Source organism: Echeneis naucrates, chromosome 15 (assembly GCF_900963305.1).
Source record: "Echeneis naucrates chromosome 15, fEcheNa1.1, whole genome shotgun sequence".
In the NCBI taxonomy this organism is placed as follows: Eukaryota; Metazoa; Chordata; class Actinopteri; order Carangiformes; family Echeneidae; genus Echeneis; species Echeneis naucrates.
Window position 1 is genome coordinate 20872526 of NC_042525.1, and position 20728 is coordinate 20893253.

Genomic DNA, 20728 nt, shown 5'->3' on the forward strand with positions numbered 1-20728 from the left:
ACAGTAAACAGATTAACAAACCCTCCTATTCCACTGCCTTTAGACCTATATCTACAATGTTTACAGTTTACAGTACTCTTTAATGAGAAAGGAATTAAAAAAGAATTAAAAATATGATAACCTCCGCAACACAACTAACAGCTCGACATCCAGCTAGACACCTAGAGCTGACACATTTCACACCTGTCACTGACAAAACAGTCGAAGAGATCATTCGCAGTCTGAGTCCATCCTGCCATGAGTTACCCACTAGGTTTCTAAAGTCTGATCAGTTTGTTACCACAACTTGCCCAACTAGTGAACATCTCACTTCAAACTTGAACATTTCCAAAGGCCTTAAAACTGCTGTCATCAAGTCTCTTCTAAAGAAGAGCAGTCTTGGTGCCCCAGTAGTGAACAACTATTGGCCCATATCAAACCTACCATTCTTAGGCAAAGTCCTGGAAAAAGCTGTACACCAACAACTTACTTACTTTCTCCTGTCTAATAGTGTTTTTGATACTTTCCAATCAGGCTTTAGGCCCCACTGCAGCAGTGAGACAGCTCTGATCAAGGTAACTAATGAACACAGATGCAGACAAAGTCTCAGTCTTAGTTCTGCTGGACCTGAGTGCTGCCTTTGACACGGTTGACCAGATAATCTTATTACAGAGGTTAGAAAACTCAGTGGGAATCTCTGGTACTGCTCAAAACTGGTTTAATTGCTATCTCAAGGACAAATTGGCAACTCTGAATCCAACCAAATGGCTGTGATCTGTGGGGTTCCCCAGGGGTGAATTCTAGGACCCCTATTTTTTAATCTGTACATGCTTCCATTAGGCTAGCTAATACACAGCTATGTGTCCTACCACGACTATGCAGATGACACTCAGATCTACATGTCACTGACAGCAGGTGAACATGGGCCTATAGATACACTCTGTCACTGCATGGAACAGATCAATGTGTGGATGCAAAACTATTTTCTCTAGTTAAATTCAGACAAAACTAAAAGTTTTGTCTGTGACCCACAGAAACAAAGAAAAAGAGTTAGCAGTCACCTCAAGACTCTCTCTAAAACCTAATAATCAGGTTAGAAATCTAGGGATAATTTTACACTCAGACCTGAACTTTAACAGCCACATTAAATCAATAACATGAGCAGCTTTTTTATCATCTAAAAAGCATTGCCAAAATCAAAAGAATGTGTCTAAACCAGACTTGGAGAGAGTAATCCATGCGTTTGTCTCCAGCAGGTTAGATTATTGTAATGACCTGCTCAATGAGTTGTAAGACAACTGCAGTACATCCAGAATGCTTCTGCTTGAGTCCTGACTAGAACCAGGAAATACGGCCATATTAGCCCAGCGCTCAGGTCTCTGCACTGGCTTCCTGTCACTCAGGGAATAGACTTTAAAACAGCTCTGCTTGTGTACAAGTCTCTTCATGGTCTGGCACAAAAGTACATATCTGACATGCTAGAGCCATATGAACCATCTCAGGCTCTGAGAACCTCAGGGAGTGGTCTCCTGGTGCTACGCAGAGTCAGGACTAAACATGGTGAGGCTGCGTTCCAGTTTCGCAGTTATGCTGCTAAAGTCCGGAACAGTCTTTCAGAAGATGTGAGACAGGCCTCAACTCTGACGATGTTTAAATCCAGCCTGAAAACAGATCTATTTAGGTGTGCATTTGACAACTGAAAGTATTTTATCTGGACTTTTTTTTTAAGCTTTTCATTCATTCAATAATTATTTTATATGGCTATTTGTATGGCTACTGTGAGAGAGATTAAATGTTCCAGAGAGAGGGTAAAAAAGAGAAAGAGATGATGACATGAAAAAAAAGGTAAAATGTTCTAACTCAAACTGATGGTCATTGCTGGGTAAACTACCAATTTTCCAATAATGCCTCTAATGGGAATGGTGATGAAACAGCAAAATCATTCCAGAGTTAAAGAGGAATCTTAAGAGAAAGGACTCAGAGAAAAATCTTTATTCGTGGGTCTTCTATACACAAATCTCTGAGGTATAGAGAAAACAGCTGCTAACCAAAAAGAACATGCAGGTGTATAGACAGTGGTATGAAAAGGTTTAGGCAACCCTGACAATTTCCATCATTTTTATTTTAAATCATTGGGTGTTTGTATCAGCAATTTTATTTTGATCAATCAAATAACTTACGGACAGCATTATTTCAGTAGTGAAATTAGGTTTATTGGGTTAACAGAAATTAACATCAAAATAAAATTAGACAGGCTAATATAAATCACATCAATATTTAGTCAAGCTTCCTTTTGCAAAAATAACAGCCTCAAGATGCTTCCTATAACCTCTAATACAGAGATGTCCAAATCCAATCCTCGAGGGCCACTGTCCTGCATGTTTTAGATGTTTCCTTCTCCAAAAACCGCTGATTCAAATTAGTGGCTCCTGATCAGACTTCAGCAGAGCTTGATGATGAGCTGATCATTTGAATCAGGTGTATTTGAGCCGGAAACGTCTAAAACATGCAGGACAGTGGCCCTCCAGGACTGCAGTTGGACACCCCTGCTCTAATGAGTGTCTGGATTCAGGATGAAGGCATTTTGGGACCATTACCCCTTACAAAGCATCTCCAGTTCACTTAGGTTGGATGGTTGCCGAGCATGGACAGCACTCTTCAAATCATCCCACAGATTTTCAGTGATATTCAGGTCCGGAGACTGGGAAACATTCAAGAACATTGTACCTGTTCCTCTGCGTGAACGCCTGAGTAGATTTTGAGCAGTGTTTTGGGTTGTTGTCTTCTAACTCAGCCTTTGTTTCATCAGGCCACAAGACATTCCAAAATGAAGCTGGCTTGTCCAAATGTGCTTTTGCATACCTCAAGCGACTCAGTTTGTGGTGTGTGCACAGAAAAGACTTCTTCCGCATCACGCGCCCATACAGTTTCTCTCTGTGCAAAGTGCGCTGAATTGTAGAATGATGCACAGTGACACAGTCTGCAGCAAGATGATGTTGTAGGTCTTTGGAGGTGGTCTGTGGGTTGTCTTTGACCATTCTCACCATCCTTTGCCTCGCCGATATTTTTCTTGACCTGCCATTTCTGGCGTTGACAAGAACCGTACCTGTGGTCTTCCATTTCCTCACTATGTTCCTCGCAGTGGAAACTGACAGTTGAAATCTCTGAGATAGCCTTTTGTATCCTTCCCCTTAACCATGATGTTGAACAATCTTTGTTTTCAGGTCATTTGAGAGTTGTTTTGAGGCACCCATGTTGCCACTCTTCGGAGGAAAGTCGAAGAGAAAAACAACTTGCAATTGGCCACCTTAAATACCTATTCTCATGATTTGATGCACCTGGCTATGAAGTTCAAGGCTTAATGATCTCACCAAACCAATTTTGTGTTCCAAGTAATCAGTTCCAAGTAGTTACAGGTGTTCAAATCAACACAATGACAAGGGTGCCCAAATTTTTGCACCGCCTATTTTTCATGTCTGATTTAATTTCATACAACTTAATATTGCCACACTAAAAATCTTTGTCTGGAAATTACCCTAGTTCAAATAGCTTTTATTTGAAAATGAATGGCATGCCAATGTGATCTTTTCCTGTAAAGACAGAGCACCATATTTTTCGCACTATAAGGTGCACTTAAAATCCTTAAATTTTCTCGAAATTCAGAAGTGCGCCTTATGCATGAATTCTTATTGTGCTTACTGAACAATTTTTTGTGGTACACTGTGCTCAAAAATCTTTCTAAATGTTCTGGTGCGACTTCGGTAAGCAAGCCGCTCTGCTTGATGGATTGTCGTAGCATTCCCAGTTGATACAACAACAATGTATTAACGTTGGTCCTTGGTTGGATATGGGTTGCAATGTCAGAAAATATTAGATAGATTGTGTAGTGCTGGCAAGCAACCATCATCCCAACATTTAGCCAATGTTACCTTATTATAATTACACGTCAAGCCAACGTTAGGTTTCTAATGTAAACCTAATCTTCAAATCCATATCATGATCCAATTATAATAAAATTTTGGGATACAACGTTGTTCCAATGTCACACTAACTTCAGGTGTTTGCTATCTTGGCAATGATAAACCAGTCAGAGAACAGTATGCAGTATGCTTACCTCTATTTGTAATACCGCTACGTACTGTGCTTCACTTTATGTTTTATCATGCGCCTCATAACCCGGTGTGCCTTATGTCTGAAAATAGACCTGTTCATTAATATTGCACCGTATAATGCGGGGTGCCTTATGGTCCGCAAAATAGGGTAAATTATTATGCAGCCTCAGAGGGGTGCCTAAACTTTTTCATACCACTGTAAAGTGGAAAAAAGCTTCTGCCAGAAGAGGTTCCTCAGAATGCTATGAATTATTATTAAATAGAGATTTTGTGAATGTGGAGAATTGTTGAAATAAGAATCTGTTATGTGTATGTTTCAGGCCTATTTGGAGACACAGTAAAAAGGAAAGGAGTGATAAGTGACAAGGTAAGAGCAAGAGACCACTGACTGCTTTTTTTAATCTACCCCTCCTGGACATTTTTGTGCACATCTTTGACCATAACTCTCTGTGCACAGATGGTAGAAATCCTTTGCAAGTTTGCAGAGTATGCTTTGAAGAAATGTCCAGAACAAGGCAAGATTCAAGTGATGGAGCAACATTTCCAAGTAAGCTTACATTTCTTAAATAACATACAGTGGGCCAGATGAGGTCTGGCAGTAGTGTCCAAAGTGGTGGTCTAATCTTCCAAATCAGCTGCTGAGTTCTTCCAAAGTTTCAGGAAAAAAGATGAAGTCCTTTGAGGTTGCAGTTTTACTGCAAGTATTTGAACAAACAGCTGAGTGGGTCAGACCCTGGGGTCTGAAAGCACACTGAGTGATAGCGCTCCATCCCTTCCTCATATACCCCTGTGGTCCCTTGTTTTCTTAGCCTGAGGCTTCCCCTTTCTTTTAGAGACAACTTGCCTGAGCAGAGCCCCCACCATTTGAAATCCACCCACTTAGTGTTCTTTATTTGCCACCACTAGACTTTACCACTCACTCGTCTTTGATCTCTCTCTTCTATTCGTGGCACACTCTCATCGGCTAAACAATTCTTCTGCATGTCTATTTTGGCCCTTGACCGTCTGTCTCCCTCATTCTGTTTTTTCACTAGGCCAGTACTACCTTTTCTCAAGGCCAACGCTACTTTTTTCTTTCGCTTCTTTTTTCACTTTTCTCCTATGCCAACATGTCTCATACCTTTCTGCTGTACATCATATGTGTTATCTGTGCCTCTGTTTTCCCTGTTGTATATCACACATGTCCTGTATGGCTCTGTTTTTCCCCTCTATATATCACATCAGTCATGTGTGCCTCTATCACTTCACCCCTTCACCCTGTGACTATATCTGTGTCAGCCTTTGCATGTTAAAAGCTGTGGTGTAGAAGGGGGTGGGTCATTTTATGCATGTAAATGACTTCTCAGTCACCACACTTGAAAAATATCATAACTTATATTCACCTGCCCAAGCTTGATCAAAAGTGCTTGCTAAATTATGAGCTCATTCCAAAGAAAAGAAAAAAAAAATCATTCATGGCGACAGAAAACTTAAATGATGTGGTCCAAAAACAGTTTTTATCCACTGCCTCTTAGCCAAATATTTAGTGTTTTCCATATGCGCCAACACCCATTCACCTGACCTTTATATCCTCCTGACGCACGCAACATGCTGTCTCGACACATAAAAAACAAAAAACAATAATATTAACATTCTTGGCAATGCCATAAACAAAACACACATTTCCACTGTAAAACTAAGGTACCAAATATACAAAAGTAATTCATTTGAAGATTTAACGGCTGCAACATACAGGCCCGTAATTGTAATACACAATTACCAATTATTAAGCTTACTAGAACGAAGTTCATAAAAAAAAATAAATAAAATAAAAAATAGAAATGTGGCGGTGTCGCCATGTCTTGTGCATGCATATGTGTGTGGAGCCTGGGCAGATTCCAGAACAACCTCCAACAAGAGACACAGTTTGGTGACAGGTCGCTCCAACACTGACGTCTGGGTCAAACGCGACAAACATGTCCTCTGACATCTGTGATTGCCTCTGTGATTCTTCCCTTTGAGCCAGGGGTTTCTTGGGGAGGTTTCCTCAACTACAAGTACAAGGTCCTCAACGACTGCAACACTATGTTTCTCTATACCTCCAGACTTTTTTTACTGCAACCTATTATATGTGCTAATTTTTCCGTCAACAGTAACAGTATGGCCTAACATTGTTCACGCTGAAGCACTGGCCAGTATTATTTTACTGTTGCTGCTGCTAAAGTTGAAGCTAGTTTTAGCTACTTCTGTTTCAGTTAGAGGTTCTCTGTTGATGGGATCTCTACTCATGCGCTCCATTTGGAAACTGCGCCTTCACACCGAGATGTGAATCTGACTTTGAATGAAAACTAAATACGGACATTGGCCAAAACCAGGCACACTCAACAGGGACAGGAAGACAGGACAAACCTTAAACCAGACCTACTACTGGATTTATGCCTGAACACCACATATTTCCAGTTCAGCAATAACTTTAACAGACAAAAGTATGGCTGTGCTATGGGCTCACCAGTATCCCTGATTTTGGCCAATTTATATATGGAAATGGTAGAACACAAGGCTCTAAACTCATATGAAGGTACACCACCGAGCCATTGGTTCAGGTATGTGGATGACACGTGGGTGAAAATCAAAACCCAAGACGTACAAACATTCACTGGACACATGAACTTTGTGGATAAAAACATCAAAGATGTCAACGATAACCACCTACCCTTTTTGGATTGCGATGTACACTTTGATGAGGACAGAAGCCTCAACATATATACAGGAAACCCACACACACAGACCAATACTTTCTCTTTGACTCACACCACCCATTGGAGCACAATCTGGGAGTTATCAGAACCCTACAACACAGGGCCAATAATGTACCAACCACCACTTGGGACTAAGAGAAAGAGCATAAGCATTTAAGGGGAGCTTTCAGCTATCCAAGTTGGGCCTTCAACAAAACAAAAACACGCTCCAAAAAGAATAACAACACAGAGAGCACTGAGGAAGAGAACAACAAATGCAAAAAAAGTGATTCTGTATATATCTGGGGTGTCCGAAAATTTTCAACAAGCATCAAATCATCGTATGTTTCAAACCAGGCAACACTCAGAAAAGCAACCTTATATATGTATTCCAGTGCAGTGAGAAAACCAAGGTACTATACATTAGTGGAACTAAACAACCGCTAAACAAACCCATGGCGCAACATTCGTTCCAAAGTGATGAAGCCTGGGATACGGAGGCGAAAGAAGTCCAGTTGTGTTCGATTCAATTGTTGGCTGGATATGTCTTCATGGAGACACTCCCACCAGCAATCAGAGACCTCTGTTCAGGGCTCTGTCAGGCCCTCACAGAGGTGCACTTCCAATTTACTGATCCTACTTCCTCCACACTTAGTGTTTTCGCCATCATGCAAAAAAAAAAAAACAAAAAAACTTGAACCACCATGTGGGTTTCAGAATGACTGTGTGGTGTGAGCGCTGTCACTAGTGGACAAGCCAGGGAACAACGAACAAACCCCCAGACTGGTGACTAGACCTTGCACCTGGGCCAAAAACCTGGAGATTCAGACTTGGTTACGATGCAGGAGCAGGACCTGATTATTCAAACTAGGTGATTACAACCTGCCTCCGCAAAGAGACCAAAGAATGCAAGCTCTCCATCAAGCCTTGCCACACGTAACGCTTGTGAGAGACGTGCTGGTGTACAGCTGTAGAGTGAAATCTCTGTTGGAGGCAGCAATCTCTTTGAAAGTTTGAGGGATGTGAGAGATTGGAATCTCCCCCCACTTCTGAACCTCACAACTTACGCTGATACACCGACAACTTGCTAATAATGTTGTCAGTTAAGCTTGTAAGCTAACATTACGAGCTAACAACAGCTAGTAAATGGCATTAGAGTGGCTACACTTATTGTTAATGTTAATGTTACCTGGTGATTTGTAACAAGCTCACAATAGCACACAACAGTCTTGCTCCAGGAAGTTACGTCTTATATGAAGCTACGTATATGAAAAATATGAAGCTATACATTTGCCTAATATCAACAAGATGGTAAATCAATGGCGGGTACAACCTTTCGTGGTGTGAGTGATTGTATCCTATAATATTAATGATAGGATATTATCAATTACCATATTTTTTAATTAATATATATTTACTGAAATGTTTCGTACGTTGATATGACAAATTATAATTAGCATACCTACAAATACATGTATATGCATTTTTTTCTTTTACACTTTTCATACAGTTATATTTATATTACATCATAAATGTCCACCAGTACTACCCTCTCACAACTGATAAACACATCAGCAAAGAGCATATGGTTGTCTGACACACGTGAGTGCGCACTCCCAAATTCTTCACATTCTTTTCTTATCATCTGTACATCTTCATAACTGTTGTTGCCTTTGTTGTATCCCCATTGTATGTTTGCCTGTGCATTTCAGGTGTTTGTTTTCTAACCACTGAGTACACACAATAATGTTTAACTATATCCCTCTTCTCTGGTATGTTTAGGATGTGGTTCCAGTCTTGGTGGATTACTGCCTACTTCTCCAGAGAGCGTAAGTATATGCACACATTATGCAACGAGTATCATTCAGGAAGTCAGATGAGATCTGAAAGGACCAAAGAATCAATGACCAATGCTGAGTTTTGGAGTTATCCCCATTGGTTACTTTTAAACACTAGTGTATGTGTGTATGAAATGTGTGTGTATATGTTTGCATGCCTGCAGTGATTTGCTGTTCAACCAGCTGTATGATCGCCTGGTCGAGAACATGGTTGCTAAAGGTGTTTTTCTGGAGGCGCTGGAGTCGTACATTGTGGTGGATCGCCTTGGTCACCTCACCACACCCATTATGAGGGACCTCTTGGCTCATTACCATGACAATGGTATGATGGACAGTCTGGAGAGATGCATAGTCCATCTGGATGTCACCAGCCTGGATATACAGCAGGTTGGAATCTATGATAATGCGTCTAGCAATTGGGTTAGCAAAGAGCCCTAATTAGTGAATACTTGTTGGAAACATGCATTATTGTCTACAGTTAAATAATCTAATATAAGTCTGTCTGTGTTTGAAGGTGGTTCAAGTGTGTTGGGAGAACCAACTCTATGATGCAATGATCTATATTTTCAACAGTGGCATCAATGATTACCTTACTCCTATGGAGGTCAGTTGTTTTCCCAAAGATTGTGTTTTCGCTTTCATTATCTTTTGGCATCACTTACATGACTTTGATCTTAGTTTGACTGAAATGACAATGTTTAATGTTATTTTAATTTTGTTTTCATGAATTGCATGAATGGCTTCAGCTTTAGTCTAATATAAATACTTTTCAGGTTGTATGCGTTTCTATGTTTGCATATTTCAGAAACTGTTTGCAGTGATTGGACCACCTCTAAGGGAGGGTAGGAGCCTCACAGGTAAGGCTTAAAACCCCACAGACAGACAACACCAATTATTCTAAGTAGGTCAATAGTAGAGAGTGTCTTTTTCTCTTCTTGGACAGATGAGGAGGTCGTGATAGGAAACAAACTTTTAGTGTACATAAGGTAAGTTACTTTAGTCCATTTGTCATTTATTAGAGGTTCCACAGCCACAACTCAGTCTCTTCTTACTTCATGAAAAATTAGATATGTAGCTGATGTGGCATTGGCAGCAAGTATTGGAACATGTATACATCATTCTAAGTGTGTGTGTGTGTGCGTGTGTGTGTGTGTGTGTGCGTGGGTGCGTGCTCGCATGTATGTGCATATATTGTGTGCATAGCTGCTGTCTTGCAGGAAGAGCATATCCATTGGGAGACATCCCTGAAGACCTTGTGGTTCAAGTCAAGAACCAGGTGTGTAAATCCATATGTGTCTTAGTACAGTGGTTCCCAAAGTGGGGGGCGCAGAGCAATTGATACAATGTGATATGCAATTATTTATTTATTTATTTTCATTTGATGATCGCTCCCTTGGGCAGCACGGCGGTGTAGTGGTTAGTGCTGGTGCCCCACAATAAGAAGGTTGCAGGTTTTGGTCCCGGTCTGGGCCTTTCTGTGCAGTTTGCATGCGCTCCACGTCTATTTTAACTGGTGACTCAAAATTGTCTATAGGTGTGAGTGTGATTGGTTGTCTGTCTCTGTCTGTCTCTGTGTATTGGCCCTGCGATGGACTGGTGATCTGTCCAGAGTCTACCCCACCCTCACCCAGAGTGGGCTGGCATTGGTGCCAGCACCCCTAGGACATAGAAAAGTGGGAGTAGATGGATGGATGAATGGATTAATATCTTTCTACACTCAGCCCATGTTCCATTTATTAACACAGTGACCACAGACTGACCAGCAGTTCGCAAACTGTACATTCACATATTGTTACAAAATGTACAATTTTTATGAAAAAATTAAGATGAATTTTAATTTGAACTCTGGGCCGTGTTTCCCACTGGGTAGCTTGCCAACAACAGTTGCTAGAGTTTTAGGCGAGGAGTCTTGTCCCAGTCTTGGCTCATATGGGATTCTAGCAGTTTGACAGTGCTGGGTCATATTTTCTCCAAGATGCACCAAATGTTCTCATTTGGTGAAAGTTCTGGACTGCAGGCAGCTGTTTGTTGTTTATTGTTTATTAAGGATCCCCATTAGTAGTTACCGTAGTAACCAACTTGTCTTCCTGGGGTATAAACTATAACTATAAAATACAACTATACTTGCTGTTAACAGTTAAAACATTTAATAATATTCATAAATCTAAAAATTCATTCATTTTCTCAACATACAGTCAAGTCCACAATTACAATCTAAAATGAGATTTAACTTTCTTTTTAAATACCCCCTTACTTACAGTACAACAGAGATAGTGAGGCAGACTATTCCACAGAGTTATTGTTCTATCCATAAAAGATCGTGATAAGGCATTTGTTCTTGGGTAAGGCACCTCCAGGTGACCTTTGCTAGACCCTCTAGTGCTATGGTTGTCCACAGTATTTTGGAATATTATTTGATTGAATAGAAAAATCTGGTGTTTTACTGATTAAGACTGATTTAAACATTACAGCTTCAGCCATATCTACACTTTCTGGCCTATGAGACCTAAGATTTGCAGATGAATTCACTGTTTCTACATAGCATGGCCGGTGACTCCGGCCAGGTGGAGAATACTGCAGGCCAGGTGGAGAGTGCTGCAGGGCCAGGTGTTGGCTGCAGCAACTAAGCCCAGGCCTGGCTGCTTGAGCAGCTGAATAGGCTCAAGTTGGCTCACAGAAGAGAGCAGGCTGATATCAAAGCAAACCTCGATATGTCAAGGGTTGAAAAAATCATCCATTGATTTTTATCTGATTTCCCTTTTGTTGGATGATTAACAGTGTTTCAAGCCAGAGATAAGCGTCCAGGATGACACAGAGATGACACAATCTCTGTTGGAAGCAACAGTCTCTTTGAAAGTTTGAGGGGTGTGAGAGATTGGAATTTCCACCCCTCCTTTCGGACCTCACAACATATAGTAGGCACTAAGCCTGATGGGTGCATTACTTCATCCACCTCTCTTCTTACCCTGATGTGCCCATCACTTTGGAACACTATAAATCTGGACTCATCAACCATGCATTGCATTGTTCCAGAGTACAATCTTTATGCTCCCTAACAAATTGAAGCCTTTTTTCCCTGATTAGCAACACTGATAAGTGGTTTTCTTAAGGCTTGAGTTCCCTTTGCATGTGGAAATGGTCTTACATTAACTGTAGATACAACTTATATATCTTAGAAAGATTTTTCTTTTTTGGAGAGATCTTTGTAATTTTAATGACAAATTCTGGTGGCTGTATAGTGTTCTGCAACATTGGAATTTTCTTCTTAATTGTCTATATCACTTGTAGGTACTGGAGAAAATTTCAATTCCTTATTTCACAAGTTTTGAGTCAGTGTGTGTCATAAGTATGCTGTCCTTGAAAAGGTGATGGAGATGGGTGATTTATTTCTGGTACCAAGTGCTAAAATGAAGAGGGCCTTTGTTATCCACAAAGTCTGAATTGTGCGACTTGTGAGTTGTGTGGAGGATGAGGTCATTATTGTGTTTTTCAGAATCAGCTTTATTTGTCAAACGTGTGAACACAAACAAAGAATTCTTTACTGGCAATTGTTGTCTCTCTAGTACACAAAAAATAAGAAAATAAGTGTATAATAAACATAAAAAAATGAAAACTCTCTTATATATATATATATATATATAAGTGAGTTTTCATTTTTTCATTCTCCTATAGGGGAGAGTTGGGTAAGATGAGCCAATGGGTAAGTTGACCCACCCCTTGTGTCTAGGTAACATGCACATGTACATTTTTGTCATGTGACCATACATGGAGGAAGCACCCATCACTACCATCTCAGTGTGGTGTGATGCAGAGAAGCACATGGGAGATTTTTATACAAAAAACAGTTTTTTGCTTGTCAAAGTAAATTTTCGGCATACCAGGTAAAATAATTGTTATGTCAAAGCAAATTTATCCAGGTCTAAAATTATAGATTATACATGTTGGGAATTTGCTAACATATAATATCATGTGAAATACTTGCTTATAAAGATTAGCCTGAATTTCCAAGCTAGCATGTTTTTTCCAAAATGGTGGCCATGGGGCAAATTGAGCTAATAGTTCAACTTATCCCACAATAACACACTGAAATTCAGTTAAATCTCTGACGAACAAATGGTATTGTTATGCTCACAATTCTACCCCACACATCCCATCGTCTTCAGCCCCTGGATAAGACTCTTGCATACTTATGAGTGTGTATACACACTCCTATCCAGAGGCTAAGAGTGTGTCAATTCAAGACCATCTCTTGATGGTTGGATGATCTCCAACCCAGGCAAAACAGCCAACATATGCCAAATCCCTGGCTCTGTGAATGATGCTTACATGTCAGCAATGACACCACAAAAGATCTCCTCTTGATTTAGATCCACTGGGAATTTCCCTTACAAAAGAGATGTCTTCTCCAATGCAGAGTTTGAGTCGTTCATAGTGTCAGACAGCAGCAGCCTGCAGCTACAGGTGATGCAACCTCTCTTTCTGCTGAGTCACCTTCACCAGGCCCTGCACATGCATGTGCTTTACCAAGTAACACAGATTCAGACCCCAACCACGTGTCTCCTACTGAGATTTTGCCCTTACCCAAAAGTAAGCAGCCCAGGAAACAAACAAACTGAAAGCATGTGAAGTCAAGAATCCTGAGTTATGCACCTGAAAAGCTAGCAATCAAACTTGCCCATGAAGAGAGGAAAAATAAACAGAAAGGCAAAACACAAAGAACCATCAAAGAGCAAGGAAAGCTGAAGAGGAAACAAACCCAGATGAAAATCACAGTGGCAGCTTTGAGGAGAGTGATTTTGCCATTCCATTTGATGACACTTTTGAGAGCATGAGAGCTACAGCGATGAAAGAAGTGAACCAGATGTCTCAGATCAGAAGAATCCGAGGGATCACAGGCAATAAGAAACCCACCTTTGCATTCAAGGAAAAGGATGAGGCATTTTTCCCAGAGTGATGTGCTGAAGAAGTTGCCTCAATCTCAAAAGGCTGGAGGAACTGCCCGGAGGGAGCAGCAATTCATATTCCCCTGTCCCATGACAGTTAGAATATTTAATAGTTATTTTGATTAAATGCTTTTGAAACTAACTGGTGGTTTGTTCTCATAATTCAAAATGGTTGAAACTGTTCGCACTATATGCTCAAGTTTACGTTTTAAAACTCAGCTGGTCAGTTTACCCCCAGATGGCTCCATTTACCCACTCACTTGGTTCAACTTACCCATAGCCTGGGGCAAGTTGAGCCACAGGAGCACTTTTTTGAGAAGACATTACCTTGGGCAGCGTTGTCAGTGATGCATTCTGATGATTTTATTAGATAGGAGACATCCTGAAATAAAGGTATATGTGTTTCTATTCTATTTCTGTGCTTTTTTTTTCCTTGCCTGCAGGACAACATAAGTAAAAAGCGGCTCATTTTACCCCACTCTCCCCAAACAAAAATACATATTTATATATATTTACATTTGTGTAGAATGGAATTGACAGCTTAATGCAAGTTAACTTTTAGCTGTTAATGTTTAGGAGGGTGACTGCTGAAGGACAGAAGCTTCTCCGGTGACTGTTAGTCCTAGTTTGGAGGGCTTTGGAGTGTCTACCAGTTGGGAGCAGTTCAAAAAGGGTGTGCCAGGAAGGTTCCTTTATGATGTTCCCTGCCTTATTTTGAGGTCTGTAAGATTACAAGTTCTGTTTATGCAGCAAGGGGACACCGATGATGCGCTCAGCCGTCATCACAGTGCGCTGCAGTCTGGTTTTGTCCTGCTTGATAGCATGACTTCAGTGTAGAACTGCAGCAGCAGCTCCTGGGGCAGTCAGTGTTTCCTCAAAAGCCACGGGAATTGCATCAGTTAATGGGCCTTCTTGAGGACAGAGTTGATGTTTTCCTCCCACCTCAGATCGCAGCTGTAGCCGCAGGGCTAGTAATGATTGTGCGGGGACAGAGCGGGGGGATGTTTCCTAAAGTCCACTATCTCCACTGTTTTTGCAGATTTTTTTTATTCATCCCACGTATAGGAAATCCCTTGTTGCAGCAACAACCAGGTATAGAAAAAAGATATAAGAATATAAAACAAATATAGACAATATATAAATCAGATTTCAAATCAGATTTATTTGCATAGCGCCAAATCATAACAAAGTTACATCAAGGCACTTTACATATAGAGCAGGTCTAGACCAAACTCTTTATAAATTTATTTAAAGAGACCCAACAGATCCCCCGATGAGCAAGCACTTGGCAACAGTGGCAAGGAAAAACTTCCTTTAAGAGGCAGAAACCTCGAGCAGAACCAGGCTCAGGGGGGGCGGCCATCTGCCTCGACCGGTTGGGTTGAGAGTGGGAGAGAGAGAGAGAGAGACACACATAAACAAAAAATACAAACCAAAAATATAAAATGGTGGTGGTAGAGATAAAGGGAGAAAAAAAATACAGTAGTGCAAAAAGAAAAATTATGTAGATGAAAAGTCTCATGGTGAATAAAAAGGTTTGCAGTTCAGAACGAAAAACTCCCAGGATTCAGTGAAACAAAGAGTGCAGAATGAGTCCCTGTTGGTCCTGTTCAGCAGAAGCAACTTGGCTATCTTGTCAGGCAGAGAGAGGACATTGGCAAGATGAATCACTTGGAGAGTGGTGTGGAGACCCGCTGACTTTCACCATGGCTTGTTTTCCCTGTCTGTATCTTCTCCATTCTCCATGGAGAACTGCTCCTCCGCCGACCAAAGGTTCTGAAAAACTTTCCATGTTTGAGCAGAAAGTTGGCAAAATGTCTGAAATGAGCTGTGATGTTTAGAAGCTCATCACTACTGAAAGTGATTGGGTCTGTGAGTGCAAGCCCACCAAAAACACAAAAAATACACTCAGTACACTGAGGCAGGCATCCTGAAGTCCACGACCATCTGATCAGTCTTATTGGTATTCAGCTGGAGATCGTTTAGCCTACACCATTTCAAGAAGTCATCTACATGGCTTCAGTATTCCTCCTGTTCGTCCCTGATACATTCCACAATTGCAGTATTGTCTCTGAGTTGTAACAGAAACCAGATGTTTACAGGGTGGACAGGACCAGTGAAAGCAGTCGCTTGAGGTGCTCCAGTGCTGCCAACCACAGTTTCAGAGGCAGTCCTTCATGCTGTCAAACTGTTGTCTCTGAGTCAGGTAGTTCATAATCCAGGATACCAGATGGGCATCAATCTCCATCTGCACAAGCTTGTCTCCTAGTATGAGGGGCTAGATGGTGTTGAAGAGCTACGGAAAAATGAAGAGCATCATTCTCACAGCACCTCTCCCGATGTCTAGATGAGAGTGAGCCCTGTGCAGGAGAGAGATGATGGCGTCTTCAACACCCACCTTTTCCTGGTAGGCAAACTGCGTTGTGGACCAGTCGCTCCATTCCTTTCCTTTCATCATATTTGAGGCTACAGGGACAGGTCTGAAGTCATTCAGCTCATTGGGATGAGGCCTCTCAGGGACAAGGGTGAAGAATGAGGTTCTCCACAGCGTAGGTACTTTCCCTTGTCCAAGGCTCATATTGAAGATGTGCTGAAGAGGCTCTCCCAGTTCCCCAGCACAGGACTTGAGTGGTATGGGGTACACTATGCCAGTTGCTGTCCTGGGGTTTAGTCTCCTCAGCTCACCTCTCACTTGATCAACCTTGATGATGTAGGGAAGGGAGGTTAAGGCATCCTCGCTCTGCAGCTGAGGGAGTGGTTCCTCTGTGGATGGTGGGTTGCGACTTCTGGCTGGCAAGAATGGGGTCACGCTGCCCATGGTGACGCCACGGTGGAGGGGTAAAGCAGCAATTGATGCTGGAGGACATGGTGTTGGGTAAGGTGTGGGGTGGCCAGCAGGCTATTGCAGCAGGGGCAGGGCAGTCAAACCTGTTAAAAAAAAAAGTGGTTGAGCTGGTTTGCCCTCCTCTGCTGTGCTGCTGCTCTTCCTGCACCCTGTGATGCTTTTCACGCCATCTCAGCCCTCCTTCAAGTCGTTCGTCTGCAGTTTTCTGTTCAACCTTCCTTCTATATTTCCCATTTGCCTCTGTAAGTCTGGCTTTGAGCTCCCACTGTATGTACTTTGTCTGGTCCCCATCATTAAAAGCCCTCTTCTTTCTGTTGAAGAGGTCCCTAACATCACTGGTATTCCAAGGCTTGTTGTTTGGATAACAGCGTACAGTTCTTTTTGGAACAACAATGTCCATACAGAAGTTCAGGTAGTCAGTTGTGCAGTGTGTGACCGCTTCAATGTACTCCCCGAGTGAATTCTGCAACACATTCCAGCCTGCTGACTCAAAGCAGTCGCTCACTGCTGCCTCACCCTCAAATGACCATTTCTTGAAGGAACATGGGGTGGTTGGTATGCATCCCTTTAATTTGCATACATTAGATAAATTGTCCTGTTCTTTCATGAGGGGCAGTCACCACCTGTTGGAAGGCATCCAAGTTTGAGTCCAGTGAAACATGGTTTAAAGCTCCAGAGATTGCAATGAAGGCTTCAGGTTCTTAAGTCTGAAGACCTGCGATAGCAGAGTGAATGACGACACACACTGTCTCAGCCACAGCCCATGGAAGGATGTAAACAATAACATTAATGATTTGGGAGAACTCCTGGGGCATGGAGTATAGACAGACTGACCGCCAACAATACGATGTCCAGGCAAGAAATAGGCCCCTCACCAGCTCATGTACAGGGCTGCACCACTTGATGTTAAACTGAGAGTGCCTACCTTTCCGTTTGCCATTGAGTTTCAGGTCTCTATCAGCCCTCGCCAATGAAAAGTAGCTTCACGTTGGCATCAGAGATGTTGCCGTTCAGCCACATCGCCGCAAAACTTAATGCATTCACATTTCCCATCGAAGGAACTGGCAGCTTATATGGTATATATGATATGGCTCTTGGATTACCCTGCCGGGCGGGTGACCATGGAACCGGCAAAGAGAAGGCAAACAGAAGAAGGGGTGTTGGGCAGGTCACCTGGCTAGGCTAAAGAGAGCACAGAACAGATCAGCACTTCCCAGCCTCTTTGTAGCCAACGCCAGGTCCCTGAGTAACAAAATGGATGAGCTGAGACTGAGTTTAGAAACCAGAGGGGTATACTACGAAGGAAGGTCAACAGAACCGGGCCTTCTTTAGGTGAGCTGGCTCGACAAAGCTGAAAGCTCCAACCAGAGATAACAAGTATCACAACGGTGCTTATCAACTTGATTTGTTGACCCATGCTTGCCTCGTCAGGCTCTGTGCGTGTTCACATAAAAAGAGGCGTATATGCGTCATTTGATGCCATTTCCGCAGAAAAATTGTTCAATTATGTGTTGCATATTTCAGCCAAGAGGAGCAGATTATGATAATGGAGAGCTATGAAGAGTTTAAACTCATAAGAATAGCTAAAAGCAACACTGTTTCTACAACAAGGCAAGCGATAAAGCCTTACAAAACATGTCAGATTGTGTAAGTTAATATAGCCGATATGATATATCATTATATAACTTTAATTCCCTCCCTGACATTGCCTCAAAATGAAGCATACATGGAAATCACTTAGATTAGGGCCAAATTGAAGTGAAATTAATTTGATTTGTCTTATTTGTTAAAGTTTAAGTAATTTTCTAATTGGTGTTCTATTAGTTATAGTGCCAGCAGTGCAAATCTGGACCAAGCACAAAAATATAATCCAAAGTGGTATGTATTTGCTGTGCATTTATCACTCTTTTAGTGGAATGTGGATACATTGCGTAACATAGTAAGTGTTCATATTATTTTAAGCAAACAAAGAAAAATTACTGGAGGGCCCCGCTCCAGCAGATTACGTTGCCTCAGAGGAGCTGGCACTTGCAAACAATGAAGGGTGGCCGATCATGGAGGGGATACAACGGGGTATTAAATCAGACCCTGTTGCTGGCAGCTCCCAGCACGAAGTTATTGTCCAGGGTATGTATAAGTGCTTTGGTGGTAAAATACTAAATTACCCTACGCAGAGGTAACTGTCAAACTGTAAACTGTCATGTACTCTTACATGAACACCTCAATGGTCTGTTAATACAGGTTGGAGCAGACAATGTGAGGGCCCTCTATAAAAGGGATCTTGAGCTGGATAATCAGAAAAAGAGCTGGAAATCAAGAAACTAAAACTTGAGATCGAGCAACTGGAATAAGGGGAAAAGGGTACTGCAGTAAATGCTACTTTAAAATGTTTTGTTAATACTTCAGACTTTTCCTTTTCCAGAACTTAATAAATAATTAAATAATAACTAAATAATAAAACATGATGGGGGGGGGGGGGTGAAAAACTGCAGCTGATGGCTGTGTTACTGTAAATGCATGGCTTCGTTTGGTCCCATTACTTACATATAGTCAACAAGATACATATGTAACATATTCTCTCAGCTGAGAATCTGTATCGCTCATAGAGAATATCGTCATAAAATGCCAACAGATCTATCCGGTCTGGAAAAACTCTCTCCCTCCGAAGAGTACATATAACAATTTTTGCACCTAGATCCACTGGATTTTCCAAAAACGTTGAGGCCATGTTCAAGGAGGATGATCGGTGAAGGGACAGCGCTTTTTATAGCCAACTTTAAGCCAAAAGTCAGAACAAAAACTGGTCCTGATAAGGTTATGTTCGCAGCATAAGTTACCCCAGTGATACAGCCCACTTAAAAGAGAGCCACCTTCGTGACACAGGAAAGTTTGTCTTTAGGCTCAACATAGCTCACTAAGGCACTAATCTCGCTTTGTAGTACAACCACACGGGACACTTGCGTGATGGTCATCACAGAACACACACTGCAATGACAGGAACAAGGAGTCAGGTAAGAGCTGCGGTGGTGGCTTATATGTTTACACAAATGTACTGCCCTTCTCTCTCTCCAGACCTGGCGTTTATAGCGGTAAAATGCAGTACATTCTACCTGCCACAGGAGTTTTCTGTTATTTTGACTGCTGTCTACATACCACCGGACGTGAATGCTAAGCTAGCACTCAACTACCTGCTAACTGCTATCAATAAACGACAGGAAACATATCCCAATGGTGTTTTTATTTCTGCTGGAGACTTCAATCGTGTCAACCTGAAGAGTGTGCTGCCCAAATTCCACCAACATGTCAAGTGTGCTACCAGGGGCCATAATTGTTGGAATGTGTGTATTCAAATATCACCAAAGCGTACAGAGCCTCCCCCTAGCGCACTCCGAACAGTTTGACCATGAAAGACTGAAGCCCACTTCCAGAACTGTTGTGACTTGGCCTAAAGATGCTTTTTTACAACTGCAGGACTATTCTGAAAGGACAAACTGGAGTCTTTTTGCTTACTCGGACGTAAAGACTTGTACCTCCATTGTTCTCTGCTATATCAGGACCTGTACTGACAATATAACTACCAAGAATGCATCAGAGTTTTTTCAAACGGGAAACCTTGGATGTCAAAGATGGTCCAGGTCCTGCTGCTCTGCGCTGAAGGAGCGCAGAGCAGGGGATAGAGAGCAATACAGCACAGTCAGGCATAGCGGGAAGAGGGTCATCAAGCAGGCTGACTGCTAATCGGGAAGATCGAGGTTAATTTGTCCAACGGGTCCAGCACGCATGTGGCGAGGCATCCAACACATCACAAACTACTGGGGAAATCAACACCCGCCACCAGACAGTAACACCCACCTGGCTGAGCAGCTTAGTCATTTCTTTTCATGCTTTGAAATTGAGTGATAATGGGTCCGAGCCTTCACTGTATGCTGCTGCTGTTGCTACTGCTACTGCTGCTACCCCCCCTCCATCTCTTCAAATCTATGAGGTGAGGAGGATATTCAGCTCAGTGAGCATCGGGAAGGCTGCAGGGCCAGATGGATGGTTACCAAACTGCTAGGCTTGGGTCTCAATAGCACTCTGTGTATGTGGATTAAAGACTTTCTCACCAAACACCCACAGACAATCAGACTTGGTGCTCTCCTCTCTCCCACTCTGCCCCTCAGCACAGGCACACCCTAAGGCTGCGTACTAAGTCCCATATTCTCTATATACATCAGACTGCACTCCCACATGCTCCACAAACACAATCATTAAATTTGCAAATGACACAACAGTGGTGCGATTGATCTCAGAC

At 42.0% G+C, this 20728-nt stretch overlaps 1 protein-coding gene across 6 annotated transcripts in view; it reads left to right on the forward strand.

The window, feature by feature from the left end:
* The window catches only part of vps8 (VPS8 subunit of CORVET complex), a 95178-nt gene that overhangs the window by 35764 nt on the left and 38686 nt on the right, over positions 1-20728 (forward strand). For all 6 annotated transcript variants that reach the window (XM_029520536.1, XM_029520538.1, XM_029520541.1 and 3 more), the window contains 8 exons: positions 4412-4458; positions 4549-4638; positions 8591-8637; positions 8811-9033; positions 9161-9250; positions 9452-9503; positions 9590-9632; positions 9850-9922. In XM_029520536.1, coding sequence (XP_029376396.1) covers positions 4412-4458; positions 4549-4638; positions 8591-8637; positions 8811-9033; positions 9161-9250; positions 9452-9503; positions 9590-9632; positions 9850-9922 — 665 coding nt within the window. The remainder of the gene's footprint in view (positions 1-4411; positions 4459-4548; positions 4639-8590; positions 8638-8810; positions 9034-9160; positions 9251-9451; positions 9504-9589; positions 9633-9849; positions 9923-20728) is intronic.